This window comes from Halichoeres trimaculatus, unplaced genomic scaffold (genome assembly GCF_033239565.1).
Source record: "Halichoeres trimaculatus isolate MK-OKI-2021-1 unplaced genomic scaffold, fHalTri1.1 fHalTri1_scaffold_15, whole genome shotgun sequence".
In the NCBI taxonomy this organism is placed as follows: domain Eukaryota; kingdom Metazoa; phylum Chordata; class Actinopteri; order Labriformes; family Labridae; genus Halichoeres; species Halichoeres trimaculatus.
This window is the reverse complement of record NW_027437193.1, coordinates 759,399-774,770: the sequence shown is the minus strand read 5'-3', so window position 1 is coordinate 774,770 and position 15,372 is coordinate 759,399. Positions and strand designations below refer to the sequence as shown.

Here is a 15,372-nt window from a genome sequence, read left to right as displayed (position 1 = left end):
GGTCAGTTGAGACTCTCCCTGCTGAACCCAAGCCCCCCTCCCTGTCCTCCTTAAAGTTTGTTATTGTTCAACCAGTTGAGGCTCCTCCTGCTGGACTCAGGAAGAATGCAAGTTTGAACAACTTAACCCTTTAATTATAACGTCCTGTGAAGGCCCCCCCTGCTGGACTCTGGATAGAATGCAGGTTACCAGTCTTTAAACAACTGATCTTTTACAACTAGTTAGAGCCGTCTCTGCAGAGCTGTAGGAAGAATGGATGCTGAAATCACTTTACCATTGAGGTTTCTCATCCAGTGAGGGCTCCCTCTGCTGGACTCCTGAAAACATGACGCTTTTGAGCACTTTTTATCTCTGTTCAACCAAGCCTTTAATCTGGAACAGTACTATGAATTCTTTGAGACTTGATTTTGTAAAATTCAAACTCAATTCTCACATTTTTGCTTCATTCTTCTAAACCGGAAGGTTAAGATAAAAAAGCGTGCTTTTATTTTGAAATCTCAGCAGGAATCTGTTCTGTTCTGTGCGGTGTTTGTGCTGCTCTGTTTCCGGTCAGTGGGTGAGGCTGTGACAGCTGGGGACCGCCTGTGTTCTCCTGGAGGAGGCTGAGGAGGTCTGAAAAACACAATCCTGGAGGAAAAACGAGCTCGGTTTGAAGTTTAACTGATCCAAAACCGGAAAACGGAAAAATAATCGCTTTAAATTCACTTTGGAGCAAAAAACCGAGACGGAAAACAAAGCGGTGAGTCAGTCTGAGTCCGTTATTCTTCCTTTGTCCTGGTTTGTGGGTAAGATTCTGCTTGGATCGATTTAAAAACATTAAAAAGTGATTTTTCTAAAGCGAAACTTTGCTGTTTAAACATTTAACGCTGCGTAGATCGTTTTTCATGTGTTTTCACCTGAGATAAAGTGAATCTCGTTTTGTAATTGTCAGAAAAAAACATTTTTTTTCCTTTACCGTAAGAAATGTATGTGTAAATATTCTTCTTAATGTCAAAATATATGATTTAAATTAAAAAACAAGAGAAAACTTTAAAAATAACGCTGTACTTTCAGAAAACACAGCTGTATAATCAGCATGACTTCATTATTAAGGTATCTCAGGAATGTTTCAGCATTTATAGCTGATAAGTGGTGATAAAAAGGAAATTAAAGTACAGAAATAAAAACAAGTTTTTATTTTATACCAATGAAGAGAGAAATCTGGGAGTAATTATAGGAAAATGATGTTTATGTGAAATAAAAAATGTGCAGAAATATAGAAGAAGCTGTGTTTTTATAATAAGCCCAGCTTGGAAAGACTATTTTAATTTTTATCTTTTTCCCAGTTGAAATTAAGATTTTAAAATTATGATCCGTAGCTGTGAAACCGGTCCACAGGTGAGTGTTTGAAGGTAAACTCCACGTCTAACCGGCAGCTGTGTCTGAGACGTGAGAGCTGTGAAATGGTTTGATCCATCTCTGTGTTTCCTGTTACGCATTTTCCTCCAACATCAGCAGCTCCAGCACAGACCCTCTGATGCTGCAAGGCCTGCTGGGGGAAAAGCGGGGACGGGAGAGACCATATAGGACACATACGGGGGGATCACATAGGATGATGCATAGAGTCCTGTTAGAGACAGATGGAGACTGAAAGGAGAGGATCATCAGTGCTGTAGGATGAACATTGATGATAATCATGATATGTTTATTGTTTTTTTTTAAATAAAAATGTTCATATTCTTTATTATTTAAATGTAAAGTTACATTTTTAAACCCCTTTTGTTAAAATTTGGATGAATTTGGCCTAAAGTTTATAAATATCTGATGACTTCACATGAGATCCATCAACAAAAAGGCTTAAAGAGGCAGAAATGTTCATTATACTTTTAGGTTTGGGTGTAAACTCCATGAGCTACAGCATCAGCTGATCTGTATTTTCATAGATACCACTCTGACTCTCTCTGGGTGTCAGGAGAGTCACGTGTCCAAACCATTGTAGCAGTTTGCAGCCAGAGTCTGTGCAGTAGAGACTGTGAGGGATTCTGGGAGAATCTGAGTGGAGCTGGGTGACAAAAATAATAATTATTTCTTTCTTTGGAGAGTCTAATCACTTCCTGACTCTACCTCCAGACATATTTTATAATCCCCTAAAAAAATACACGAGAACGTCAGCTGTCAATCATCGTTAAACGTTACGTAAAACCTCATTTTTAACCTCGTATAACTAATGAAAACAAAACTTTTCAGAAAAAAGAGGACTTGGATACAAGACAGCCAAATGATATCTTCAAATCACCACAACAATCAGACGTGAGAAACATTTCTACCAGGTGGATTAATTTGTTAAAGTTTGACCACAGCCCATCTGGAATGACTGTGGAGATGGATTTTTAAACCTATACTGCAGCCAGCCACCAGGGGGAGCAGTTTTAGTGGAGACCTCACTTCTAGCCGAGCAAGCGGACATCCATTTTTTTTTTTACAGTCTTTGGTCCAATCAGGCATCATTTGGTCATTTGGTGACAGTGGTGTGCACAGGAGGGGGGCAGGGGTGTCCCCCCCCGTCACAGCCTGCGTGTTGAACTAAACATCCGTACCTGTCACAACCTCTCCACTTTCACAAAACTCATCAAAACCCACCTTTTTAAAAATGGTTTAATGTTTGACTGCCTCTGAATTTACTTCGTTGTTTTTGTCTCGCTTCTTCCTGTTTAATTTTCTGTGTTGTTATTTTATTTGCTTTTTGATTATTAACCTGTGTAAAGCGTCTTTAAGTATCTTGAAAAGTGCTCTATAAGTAAAACTTATCATTATTATTGTTATTGTTATTATTATTAGGTGCACTCTTGACATGTTCAGTGGCGAGAACGTGCTGTATATACCTTTTTTATCTTCCGTCTGTGCCCTTTTAAAAACTCTGCACACGCCACTGTTTGGTGATAATTTTGGCGCTGTGGACAGGAGCCACGTCCAGCTGGAAAATGAGGAATTGTTCACTCCTGCAGTGCAGCGTTAAAATTTGCTGGTAGATGTCCATGTTTACGTTGACATGGCACCCAGACCATCCCTGACTGTGGGACCTGGACTGTGGACTTGGAGACACTTGGACTCTGTGTGTCCTCGCTCTTCCTTCAGACTCTGGGAGCTTTCTGTTTCTGTTTGACCCAAACGTTTGCAGAAATATGCCCAGAGATGAAAGTACCCAGAGTGGTCAGTCATCTCTGTTATTGTCTGAGTCAGAGCCCCGTTGATTGGCTCTCTGAGGTTACGCTAGCTGTGATGATGTGTCTGCGCTAAAAGTGAAGCTGCTTCACAAAGATAGCTGCTAATCTCCCACGTCCCGACGCCTCTCTGTCCTCTGGTTCCTGCTGAAGTCACAGGGAACAACATGTGCTCCCCCCTCTGAGAGTCCCTCCCAGCGCTCACGGGGTTAACAGGAAACATGAGCTCAGAGTCACGGCCCTTTTTGTTTTTCTTCTCTTCTTCTGCTTTCTTTCTCAGGCTGCGGAGGATGTGACAGACCCACAGCACAGAGCACACAGAGCTGCAGACGACGCCTGGCAGGAAGGAGTGTGAGGTGAGTTTATCAAACTCGGTGGTGTGTCTTCAGAAATGTCCGGATCAGAGCTGTGTTAGCTCAGAAACTCTTCATTGAGTTGGTCCCAGCAGGGGTCTGATCAGCTCTGCAGGGATTACCTGGAGTGTCTGAGCTTCATGCAGTGATCACAGGGAGGATTAGGTAAGAGGAGGGTTTGTTTTTGTCTCTCCTGTCTGCTGGATTATCCTGCAGACTCCTCTTTAATCAAAGCAACAGTCAGCGTTTGGTTCAGAAAAAGCATCCAGAAAGTTTTGGAGTCACACTTTAAAGTTTTTCCTGGAAAAAAAAAAACACTCACTGAAAAAATCTAAAGAGAAGTCATCAAACTGTCTCATGTTCACACTTTTTCCAGGTTTATTTTCCAGCTGCACATTTACGTCTGCTAGGAAAGCAGTCAGTCTGCAGCTGGAGAGAAACGCTCTCTGCAGAGTTCTCGTCTGTGACAGATAAAAGACACGAAACAGGAAACCAGAACAGAGTCTCTATCTGCTGTCGTCATGAGACCTGTCGTTTCTCACCGCTGGTGTTTCTGGTTCCTCCACAGATCCTCAGACGACGCTCGGCTGCAGACAAACATGGCCCTGTTCTTCTCCGGAGCTGTTACAAGTACGTCACAGACACTAACTGACCCACTCACAGGAAGTCATCTAAAGTTCAGAGCCAGGCCAGAACAGAGGATTTACTTATTTTAAAACATGAGTGAGGATAAAAACCTCTGAGTCTGAACACACAGAGAAATCACAGCACATCCCCTCAATGTTTGGTTTAGACGACGTGATCTCTTCAGCCTTAGCACAAAGAGCTAAACTCGTTTCTGTGATTGAGTTTATTTCTCTGTTTCTGAGTTTAACCATCAAACTCTGAAGATTTGATCGTTTTCAAGTTTTCCAGAAGTCAGAACACTTTTCCTGAATCCTTCCAACCCAACATGTTTGACAGATTTCCTGACATAGATCAAACACAGAACTGTAGAATCAAAGGATTTAGTCACAGATCAAAGATAGTTTTCTAGAGTCAAATAATGTTTTTACAGATCACAGATTCTGGAATCAGAGAATGTTGTTATAGTTTAAAGATTGTGTTCTAGAATCAGAGAATTCGACATAGATCAAAGCTGGAATTCTAGAGCCAAAGAATGAGAGCTGTTATAGACCAAAGAGAAACCTTAGAACAAAGAATCTAGAAAAAGCTCAGCGCTGAAATTCTACAATCAAATAAAATTACTTTAGATCAAAAGAATCATACGTACATAAAAGATGGGTTCTGATATCAAAGAATACTGACAGCGATCAAGACAAAAATCCAGAACCGAAGAATGCTGACTTAGATCTATGAGAGAATTCAAGGGTCAGATTGTGACGTAGATATATAGATCAAGAGAATTTAAAATCAAAGAATCTTCTCTAAATCAAACACAGAATTTAGAGAATTCAAACTTGAATCAAAGAACAAATACTGCAGTCAAAGAAGATTTTTGTAGATGAAGGATTCTAGAATCACAGAATTCCAACATACATCAAAACAGAATTCTAGAATCCAAAAATTGTGGTGTAAATTAAAGACACCAGTTTAGAATTTAAGAACTCTGACACACGTCCAAGACTCTTCTAGAATCAAAACCTGTTGTTAGAGTCCAAATACCGAATTCTAGAATAAAAAAATCTTGAATTTAAAAAATTTAATTAAAAATTCTGGTATAAATATTCTTAAATCATAAATTCTTTAATAAAATAAAATGAAAATACTTGAATTAAACATTTTGAGAATTCAAAAACTTTTTTCCTCGATTTAAACTTTCCAGAATCTAAAATTGTTCAAGAAATATGGAATTTTTAAACCAAAGACTCATAAGTCCTGAAAGGACTAAAGGATCTGGAGTGATCTGTATATTGTGGCCTTGAATCAGGCACTAATGGCTGCAATGTTCCCCTTAAAGTCCAAAAACAGTTTTCAGTGTGGGCTCAGGGTTTTAGTTTCTCTGGAGGATCTTCTCTGTGACTCAGACTCTTTGAGTATCAGTCTGTTCCTGACAGACGCAGAAACCAGCTGAGTGCAGGTTTACTGATGGAGGGTCATGTGACGGTCGCCACAGCCTGTCTCTGCTGCTCATCTCAGAGTCCCACACATGATGTAGAAACATCCAGAACAATGAGCTCCCTGTCTGCCACATTCCTCAGATCTGAGTGTCAGCGTTACGTCACCTCCTCCTCCTCCTCCTCCTCCTCCTCCTCCTCCTCCTCCTCCTCCTCCTCCGCAGAGTAAATTTACTCAAGTGCTCTCCAGCTGACCTGAGGAACGCGGCTCTTCAAGCTGATAAAGTCGTCTTTATATAGAAACAGTCACTGAACCAGAGGACACACACACACACACACACACACACACACACACACACACACACACACACACACACACACACACACACACACACACACACACACACACACACGCTGCAGGCTGAGTGTACAGGTGTGTGTGTTTACCTGTGTGTCGCTCTCCTCCTCTGTGTCTCCTCAGGTTCACCCATCAAACGGAAGCTGAGGGCGTATCAGTCCTGTCAGAGGTGAGACACCTGGTCCTGCTGGTGGTCCGGGTCAGATCTGAAACAGGAAGTGACTTCATCCTGACACAGTCTGAGTCTGAGAGGTCACATGACAGGAAGTGGCGTCCAGCCTCTGGTTTCAGTCTGTGAGTCTGTCGGTGTCTGTGTTTTCCTGACCCCCTCTGTGTCCTCCTCAGCCTGGACACCTCCCTCCTCTCCCCTGACTCCTCATACGTCTGTTACTCCTCCGTGGAGGGCAGCAGTCCGTGCTCCTGCCGCCGCTCGCCGCGCCTCCTCACCAACGGATACTACAGCGTCACGGACGACAGCTTCACCTGGGACGACGACGGCAACGTGTCTCTGACGCCCTGCAAAACCAGCGTGTCCTACAAGGAGAACGTGGTCAGGTGAGGGCGGGGCTTACAGGCTGGTGACGACCTGTTGGCGTGACAGTGGGGACGTGTGACATCACGATGGTCATTTCTCCTCTCAGGGTTTTCCGGCGCAGGCGGCGTCCTCGCGGCGCGCTGGCTCGCCTGCTGAGCGACGTGACGGAGAGCTGCCAGTCCTGGCTGGATGAGAAGGTCTTCAGGGGCGTGTTCGGGACAGGGCAGTACCAAAACCAGGACTGGGACCAGGACTTTGACAAGAGCCAGGAGCAGGACTGGGCCAGGAGCAGTCAGGAGGGCCCGACCCTGTTGGACGAGTCCACGTGGTCTGGACTGAACAGCACGGAGCTGGACGACAGCCGCAGCTTCACGTACGGTTAGTGTCAGTTTCAGTTTCTACGCTTCAGTGAGGTCATGCAGACGGCGCCCTGTGGGACCCCGTCAGGGTTTCTAACGGTCTCTGCTGACATGGTCTTGGTTCTTCCTCTCTCCTCCAGACCACACCGAGATCCCGCCCCCTCCAGACAAACAGGCCCCGCCTCAGACGCTGCTCATCCAGGAGGAGATTTGTTCAGAGATCTGTCAATCAAAGGAGCGCTTCACCCAATCACTGGGCGGCTTGTCTGAAGTCCCGCCTCCGTCCGTCTTCTACGCCAACAGCTGCTGCTGTCAGGCCTCACCTGAGCGCACAGGTGAGCGCTGCACAGGCTCCTGCACTCAGAGAGAAGGAGGCGGCCTCTGGTGGACGTCTGAGGAACTGCAGTTTCTGTTTTTGTTTCAGATTCTTTGGCCTCAGTTTTTGTGGTTTCTGATCCGTTTGTGGTTGTGTCTGTGTTTCAGGTTTAACCATGACAGCTCTTCTCCTGCTCATCTTCATCATCTTCATCCTCTCCGCTCTGTACTCAGGGTAAGAGGCTTTTTATCCCTGAGCCCAGCTTTGATGACGGCTGTGGTCGACTGAAACCTGGTCTTCAGTCCGTCTGTCCCATCAGAGCTTTACTCAGTCAGTCAGACCAACAGGTTGCTTTGAGCCTCTAGAGGCTCTGGTCTGGTTTGGGTCTTGATGTGGGGATCTGGATTTGGTTTGTGGACTCAGTGAAGTGACTCTGACTCTGTCTCCTCTCAGGTGTTTCCTGTGGAGCTCAGTGGTGGCGTCCACAGTGTTCATGGCGATCACAACCGTTATGAGTAAGTACTGAAGCTTCAGCCTCCATGTTGTTACTCCAAACGTTTTTTTTTGCTCGCCGCTCTTCCAACAGATAATCTCAGAATTTCACTAACCAACCTGAAAAATGTCCAGAATGATCTGGAGAAGTGCGTGTGTATCACTCAGATTTCTAACTCTCTGATTTTTTTAATTATTCAACATTAAAAACAAAAATTTGCCCATAGAAATGAATGGGAAATGATCCGTTACCATGGAAACCACATGGCTGATGATGTCATAAGGGATTCAGCTTTGGGTTCCAAACATCAGAGTTCACCAGAGTTTAAACCAAACACTTGATGACATCATAACGCCATTTTTTCTGTGCAAGAAATTTGTAATAAACATCAGATGTGAGTGACGTGAACTTTCCGTTTGAAAATGACGGCGTCAGGGGGTGGGGCTGCTGAAATGACATCATTTATCCTCAGGGTGGACACGTCGAACATAAACCGAGCTTCAGGGTTGAAATACACCATCAGTGAATGTGTGTGAGCAGCTTTGGCTGACGTGTGTGTTCGTCAGGGGCTGATCGAGCTCTGTGCCGGCGCCGTGCACGCTGCAAAAACTGAAATCTGATCACAAATGTTTTGTTCTGGTTACATGGTCTCACTGGACAAAACATGAGCCACATGCACCAGAAAAATCCAGAATAATGTGTCATTTCAAAAAATATAAAGATAAAATGTACATCTGGATTGTTCACAAAGAGCTAAAAATAAGAACGTCTAAATACGAGAAACTCAGAGAGTCAGATTTTCCAGGCGTCATTTTTGTCAGTGAATATCTGAAAATGAGACATTTTTCTGGACTTATGGAGTAAACATGGCCGTGACAAGTCTGATAGGATATTTCAAATGAGAAATAAGCCATAAATACTTGATTCAGTTTTAGATTTTTCCGTGCAGCAGAGAGTGGAGCTGCTAACAGCTCCTGTTTCAAATTAGATACGACACAGGATCAGGATCATAAAGCTGCAGAGCGTCAGGAGCGTCAGGAGCGTCAGGAGCGTCAGGAGCGTCAGGAGCGTCAGGAGCGTCAGGAGCATGTTTGCTTGAACATTTAGGACAGGGGTCCCCAAACTTTTTCCCGTTAGGGCCAAACAACTTTTCCCTTCTCTGATGGGGGCCAGGGTCAGTTTGTAAAAAAAGTGTGACGGTCACAGAGGTGTCCAAACGTAAATATTTATTCTTTCCCAGAAAGCCACACATGACCAAATATTAACCCTTTCTGGGATGTTGACAGGAAAAAAAAATCAGAAAATAAATAACAACACTATTTATGAAATGAATTAGGGATGTCCTGATATTACATTTGTCACTTTCGATTGGCCGATAGCGATATTAATCGGATACGATATCAGCATTAAACATACTTTTATTACTTATTCTGTCGTATGTCTGTCATGTTAGAAAAGGCTTGATTCAGTGATATTATTCAAACAAAGAACAGTAGTCAGCAACAGTAGGTCTGAGGAAAAACTGACCCATTTATTATTAACCAATGGGTAACAGAGATTTTAACATTAAGCATAAGATTATGATTATTATTGAATAAAATAAAGAATAAATGAGAAGACCCAGAAAATAACCTAAATAAATCAAATAAACAGAAAAGCCAGTGGGGATCACTGATTTAGGACGACACGCTTCATGAACCCTGAAAATGTTGCACCACTCTCGGAGCTCTCAGCGACCACGATCTGTTCTCTCTTATCTTCCAGTTCTGACCAAGTCCGGGCCTCTGGGCGAGTGGAGGAGGGCGAAGACTGAGGTGAGACCAGAGTCCAGCTCTTAGCTCCTGGTTTGGTCGAGGAAATCAAAGATTCTCACGTCTGTTTCTGTTTTTCTTTCAGGATATCACCTCCAGAAACGAGTGAAGGAGAGCGTCAGACGTCAGAGGACGGAGACGGAGGAGAAATGTTTGATATCTTGGATGAACTGTTTGCATGTGAAAGGAACAAGTGACTCTGAGCTCTGGAGGACGTTTCACGGAAACACACGTCTGGATTTTACTGGAACATGTTCAAAAAGAAAGAAAAGGCTGAACTGAGGCTGTGATATTAGACCTTTGATTACCACGAAAAACACGGGAAGGTTCACAGACTGACGTGGACTTTCCCGCTGTGTTAAAACCAGACGCTGTGTTTCCATGGAGACGCTGAAGGAGCTGGTTGACCTGGTGACACCAGTCTAGTGTAGTTTAGAGCCGATACCACGTTTAGAAACACATTCACTCGTACAGGAAGTCAAACATCCGGACGTCTCTGGTGTATTTTGAGTCTCTGAAAGTGTTTCTTCGATCGTCCAATGGCTGAGCTTGGCTTTCTCTGAGCCGTCCAAAGTGACCAAACGTCAGAGTCCGCTCGTCTGGGAACAAATTCAGGTCCAGCAGCAAAAAAACAAACAAACAAACGGTGACCTCACGTCAGATTAAAACAGGAGCTGTGACTTTTTTTAAAGATGAAAACTTTGACTTGAAACTTAGAAAAGAGTTTTACTCCAGAGAAAAAGAAAAGAGGAAACCTGTTGGTCCTGATTCCCTGAAGCTGCAGCTCAAACTTTATTTAATCCTGATTAAATCTGTCAGTTCGTCCTGTGAACGACAGGAACAGTTACTCTGACTTCTCACGCGCAGCTTTAACTGTAGCAGCTGATAAAAGTATTTTAATCCTGTAGGTTAGAGATGAAATGATCCTGTTGGAGTGAAACTCTCTGGTGCTGAAGTGCCTTCGTCTCAGCCGGCAGAGGATCCAACAGGAAGTGTCTGATTCTGTGTTTAAAGGATGAAGACGCTGTTTAACTCACCCTGAGGGCTGATTTTCAAACATATTTACACCAGACAAACTAAGATCCTGTCGTTTCCTGAAGGATCTTGTTGGGTTTTGTATTAATGGCTCTGTAGGAGGAAACATTTTTAAAGATGATTGGGAAAAACTTTGGGATGAGTTTGATGAAGTCCATCCCCGGTAAAGCTTCAAAATCAAACTTTAACTCAGATTTCTGAACTTCCTGTTCAGATTTCACCGCGTCCATCAGAGACTTTATTTCAGGTCATGATGGTTGCAAAAAAAAATCAGGCCTGTATCTCAGAGTAGAAGGGCTTAATTTTTTCAGCTAGGGGGCGCACTGGAGCACGTATCAGCACAAAAAAACTGTTTCATAAATTTTTCGTCATAATCTAATTTTGTGACTCTTGGAGCTCGGTGAATTGTGTTAAAGAGGACACGAAGAAGGGGAATAATAATCATCTTCAGGGTTAAAGGGGGCCTCTGTCGCCCCCCACAGGCGGGCTGAGGCCCTGAATAAGTACTGTACGGCTTTATGAAGCGTTGGCTTTATAAAGTTTTCATGTTGGGGCTCAAACTATGCCAAGACGTTTTATTAAATCAACCGTCTGTGTGTGTCTCTGCTGTGGACGCGACCCGAGCGTGGAGACGTTTGTCGTTTTGCTTCATGATGTTTGTAAAAGCTGAGGGGAAAATGTGTTCACACACGCAGAACAATCCAGACTTTAAAAAGCTTCTCATAACTTTATCCAACACTGCAAAAACTGAGATCTGATCAAGTGTTTTTGTCTGATTTTCAGTAGAAAATGTCTTTTAGACTCAGTCTGAGCCATATTCAGCTGAGCAGTCCAGGAAAAATGTATTTTTTCAAGTTATTTAAAGATAAAAATGAGGTCTGAATTGCTTGAAACAAGCTGAAAAATCTGCCAATGGAACAAGAGAAAAGTTTTTGGAAACAGGAAACAGAAACAGCTGAACTGTGTGTGAACACATTTAACCCTCACCAAGTCGGGTGATTTCTCTGTTAAATTTGTGTCGTGCGCAGAAAGAGGAGAAATGTTTGTTTTTATTCGCTCGGTGCCAAATTCACAACAACGTTAGAATCCAGGAAATGTTAAATAACTAAACTGAACCTATGAGTAAACATGTGTAAAGGACTTTATATCTGCATTACTTTGTATTTAAAGCTGCAGGAAGCAGAGATATCTCAGAGCGTTTAGCCTCGTTTAGCTCGTTTAGCTCGTTTAGCTCGTTGTTTTGGACTTTAACTGAAAAAACTCACCAGCTGATTTTCTCAGGAGTGTTTGCAGAGCAACACGAGTCTGATAATTGGACTCTACAAACGTCACCCTAAGAATAAAAAAAATCATGTTGTATTGTAAATGGCAGCCCTGCTCTGCTGCCCCCTAGTGGCCTGGAGCCTCTGTAGCAGCTTTAAATGATCAAAGTGGGCGTTTCCTGTTTTAATGTGTTTTTATTCATTCAACGAGGGAAACGCGTCGTGATGGACGAAGCTCTTTGTGGCGTGATGCAGCTGTTGTTGACGTGTGTGTTAACTGCACTTACACCTGATCGTTTTTATTCACTGTTCATGTCATTAAAGTGTCTGATAATCAAACGCTGTGAGGAGTCACTCTGTTAAACCTCAAACCACATGGGAACAGCAGTTTGTAGGAGAAATGACGGAAGTGAAACAGATTTCTCATTAACACTGATGTAAAGTCCCAAAGCACAAACCAAGGTCTGCCCTTAGCTCCGCCCCCTACAGGCCTCCAGAGGGCCAGCCAATCAGAGGGAAGATGGTTTGTGCAGCAGGAGCCTTAAAAGCCCGTAAACACCAAGTGGACCGGGTTGGATCAGTGAAGTCTGATCCTGTTTGTGTTTCCACAGCCAACTGTGACCTTCTTGGTAGGCGGCGTGTAAGGCGGCATCAATTATGTAATAGCGTGACGCCATAGCGGCGTGACACAGTGCACCCTGCTAATCAATCCAATGAAGAAGTCAAAGCTGAGCTGAAATCACATAAAGATTCTACGGGGGCACCAGAGGGACAGAATAAAGACAAAAAAAAATCCACATCAGCACTCAGACTTTATTTCCTGTTGTCACGTACACATCGTTGAATATTAATCAGTTTGACGTTAAAATCCTCCTAAACTGAGACCACAGAGGGGACCTGGGTCATAAAAACCCACCCTGCGTTAGATTCACACTGTGGTGTGTTTGTGATGTGAAGATAAAAACTGCTTCTCTCCAAACCAGGGTTCAAACTGACCCTGTCGTTAATGACGCGCTGCAGGGTCTGGTTCAGACTTCCAGGTTTTATTCATCATCAGGAAAACCTTCATGAGTCCAGGATCTGGATCCAGGTGCAGATGCTGCCGGTGTTCTGGTGCAAATGGTGACCATGTTAGCTGTGGACTTTCGGTTCCAGCAGACTGTTCTTACTGGACCTGAGCTCATCAGGTGATCAGAGCTGAGGGGAGGTGTGACCTCATCAAGGTGTGAATAAACACCAGGACGATCCTTCCCTCTGGAAAAATGAGCTGAAGACAGATTTCACTGACTCTGAGAAAAACTAACTAACTTATCCTTTAGCCTTTAGCTCATCATTTAGCCTTTAGCTTACCATTTAGCCTTTAGCTTACCATTTAGCCTTTAGCTTACCATTTAGCCTTTAGCTCATCCTTTAGCCTTTAGCTCATCATTTAGCCTTTAGCTCATCATTTAGCCTTTAGCTCATCCTTTAGCCTTTAGCTCATCCTTTAGCCTTTAGCTTATCATTTAGCCTTTAGCTCATCATTTAGCCTTTAGCTCATCATTTAGCCTTTAGCTCATCATTTAGCCTTTAGCTCATCCTTTAGCCTTTAGCTTATCATTTAGCCTTTAGCTCATCATTTAGCCTTTAGCTCATCATTTAGCTTCTTTTCAAGCCTTTAGCTCATCCTTTAGCTTATCATTTAGCCTTTAGCTCCTCTTTTAGCCTTTAGCTCATCCTTTAGCTTTTAGCTCATCCTTTAGCTTTTTTTCAAGCCTTCAGCTCATCCTTTAGCTTTGAGCTTTTGTATAAGCCTTTGGCCCATTATTTAGCCTTTAGCTTGTGTTTTAGCCTTAGGGAGGGGTCACACTGGCCACCCAAATCATGCTGTGTCTAAGCACGATTGTCCCCCCTCACATACCCCTACATGAACCAGACTCTAGCGGGTATCACACGGCCCGCCTTTTGTCATCGTGAAGCGTCTGTTTACATGAAGTGTGACCTCATCAGAGTCAGCACAATGAGACACAGAGAGCACTGCTACAACTTTAGAGACTTTTGGACCAATATTAAGTCGTTTCTGCCTGACACAACCCTCTAACACCCCGCTTTGTTTAAAATGACGTCGAGAGATGAGCTCGTGGTGATCATATGTCGTGGATCACACGCGCTGTCCGTGTGCTTGTGCTCGTGCATGAAGTAAACCGTGCTGAAGCCCACCTCTCTGAAGTGTGCCGAAGTAGAGAAGTGAATTTTAATTTTATGGACGATTGGAGAAAAAGGCCAAAGTGCTCAGACAGGGGGCAGGTCAGGACCGTGTTACCCTCAGGAGGTAAAGGGTTAATCCTTGAAAATACAACTGGCCTGATAACTGTTCATGCAGTGTAATTCATATCTCTGACCACAGGTGTCACTGTTATCACCGTCGATCAGATCATCCTCACAGCGCCTCTAACGACGTCTCTGATGACTTTATTCTGATCGGTCACTTTTCACACCAGAACACCGGCGGCTCTGTCTGCTGGGATGAAACTGTCCATGGGTAAAAAGTCACGGTTCAAGGGACCAATCAGGACGGGGCATGCAGCGGGCCTCGATGCTCGGTCCAGCTTGGTCTTTCAGTGACGGGGTTTCAGAGGGAGAGGAGTCTGAAGGTGGAGGGGGTTTGTCAGCCAGCTCAGTCCTCGTGTTGGCTCCGGCGTCTGCAGACCCCACATTGCTCCTCTGTCACTGAAAGGTCGGAGCGAACTGCTTTTCTCCGGCGTGCGCCGTCACGTGGCGGCGCAGGTGGCTGCCGGAGATGAAGGTCTTGCCGCAGAACGAGCACCTGAACTGTTTGCAGTCCGTGTGCACGCTCATGTGGACCTTCAGGGACCCAGACTGGGCGAAGCGCTTCCCGCAGTGGACGCAGCCGTAGCGCTTCTCGCCCGTGTGGACGCTCTGGTGGCGTTTGAGGTTGCTGGAGTCTGAGAAGCGTTTCCCGCAGAGCGCGCAGACGAAGGGCTTCTCGCCCGTGTGGACCCTCATGTGGGTCTTCAGGTTCTTCAGGCAGGCCAGGGTCTTCCCGCAGCAGTTACACTCAAACGTCTTCCCCACGCCGTCCTCCCTGCTGCTCACGCCCACCTGAGGCCTCCACCGCTCCTTCCTGACGAACGCGCTCTGTCTCATCTCCTTCCTGGCAGGAGGCAGCGGCGCCCTCTGCTGGTCAGTCTGTAAACCTGCGGACTGACTCATCTCGCCCACGGTGAAAGGAAAGGTGCTGCTGCCGGACTCTGACGCAGCTGACACCGTCTCATTGGTGTTTAATACGTAGGAGCAGCTTGGGTCCTCGTGCAAAGGATTCTGGGTAATCAGAGAGCCATGCTGAAGCTGCGGCTCGAACATGATGCAGTCATAGCTGCTGCTCTCTGACGTCTGCGCGGGGTTCGGCGTTTTCTGGACGGACACCGAGGTGGAGCTGACTTCTTCACTCGCCCATGCATGAGTCGAGCTGGCGTGTTGGTCTGCTACTTCCTGTTTGGTCTGTGGGGGCGGAGCTTGAGGGTCTGTTTCCTGTCCGTCAACAACATGGCAAAGATCCTCTGAAAAAGAAAATAAATATTAAACATTTTCAC

The 15,372-nt window shown here is 44.6% G+C and overlaps 2 protein-coding genes across 2 annotated transcripts in view; one reads left to right on the top strand and one right to left on the bottom strand.

Annotated features, from left to right (window-relative positions):
- Positions 1-533: 533 nt before the first annotated feature.
- Positions 534-11,639, top strand: tmem71 (transmembrane protein 71). The gene is made up of 11 exons (XM_074687874.1): positions 534-739; positions 3,481-3,556; positions 4,122-4,183; positions 6,092-6,137; positions 6,314-6,523; positions 6,610-6,881; positions 7,003-7,197; positions 7,346-7,412; positions 7,632-7,693; positions 9,436-9,485; positions 9,568-11,639. The coding sequence occupies exons 3-11, from the start codon at positions 4,153-4,155 to the stop codon at positions 9,589-9,591; spliced, it is 957 nt and encodes a 318-aa protein (XP_074543975.1). The 5' UTR covers positions 534-739; positions 3,481-3,556; positions 4,122-4,152; the 3' UTR covers positions 9,592-11,639.
- LOC141804195 (uncharacterized) overlaps positions 11,459-15,372 on the bottom strand; it is an 18,018-nt gene continuing 14,104 nt past the window's right edge. The window contains exon 12 of the mRNA XM_074688517.1: positions 11,459-15,339. Coding sequence (XP_074544618.1) covers positions 14,486-15,339 — 854 coding nt within the window. The 3' untranslated portion in view covers positions 11,459-14,485. The remainder of the gene's footprint in view (positions 15,340-15,372) is intronic.

Coding starts and splice junctions, on each gene's coding strand:
- tmem71 (XM_074687874.1), top strand. CDS start 4,153: ATGGCCCTGTTCTTCTCCGGAGCTGTTACAA. Junction 6,882..7,002: donor CAGCCGCAGCTTCACGTACG/GTTAGTGTCAGT, acceptor TCTCTCCTCCAG/ACCACACCGAGATCCCGCCC. Junction 7,198..7,345: donor GGCCTCACCTGAGCGCACAG/GTGAGCGCTGCA, acceptor TCTGTGTTTCAG/GTTTAACCATGACAGCTCTT.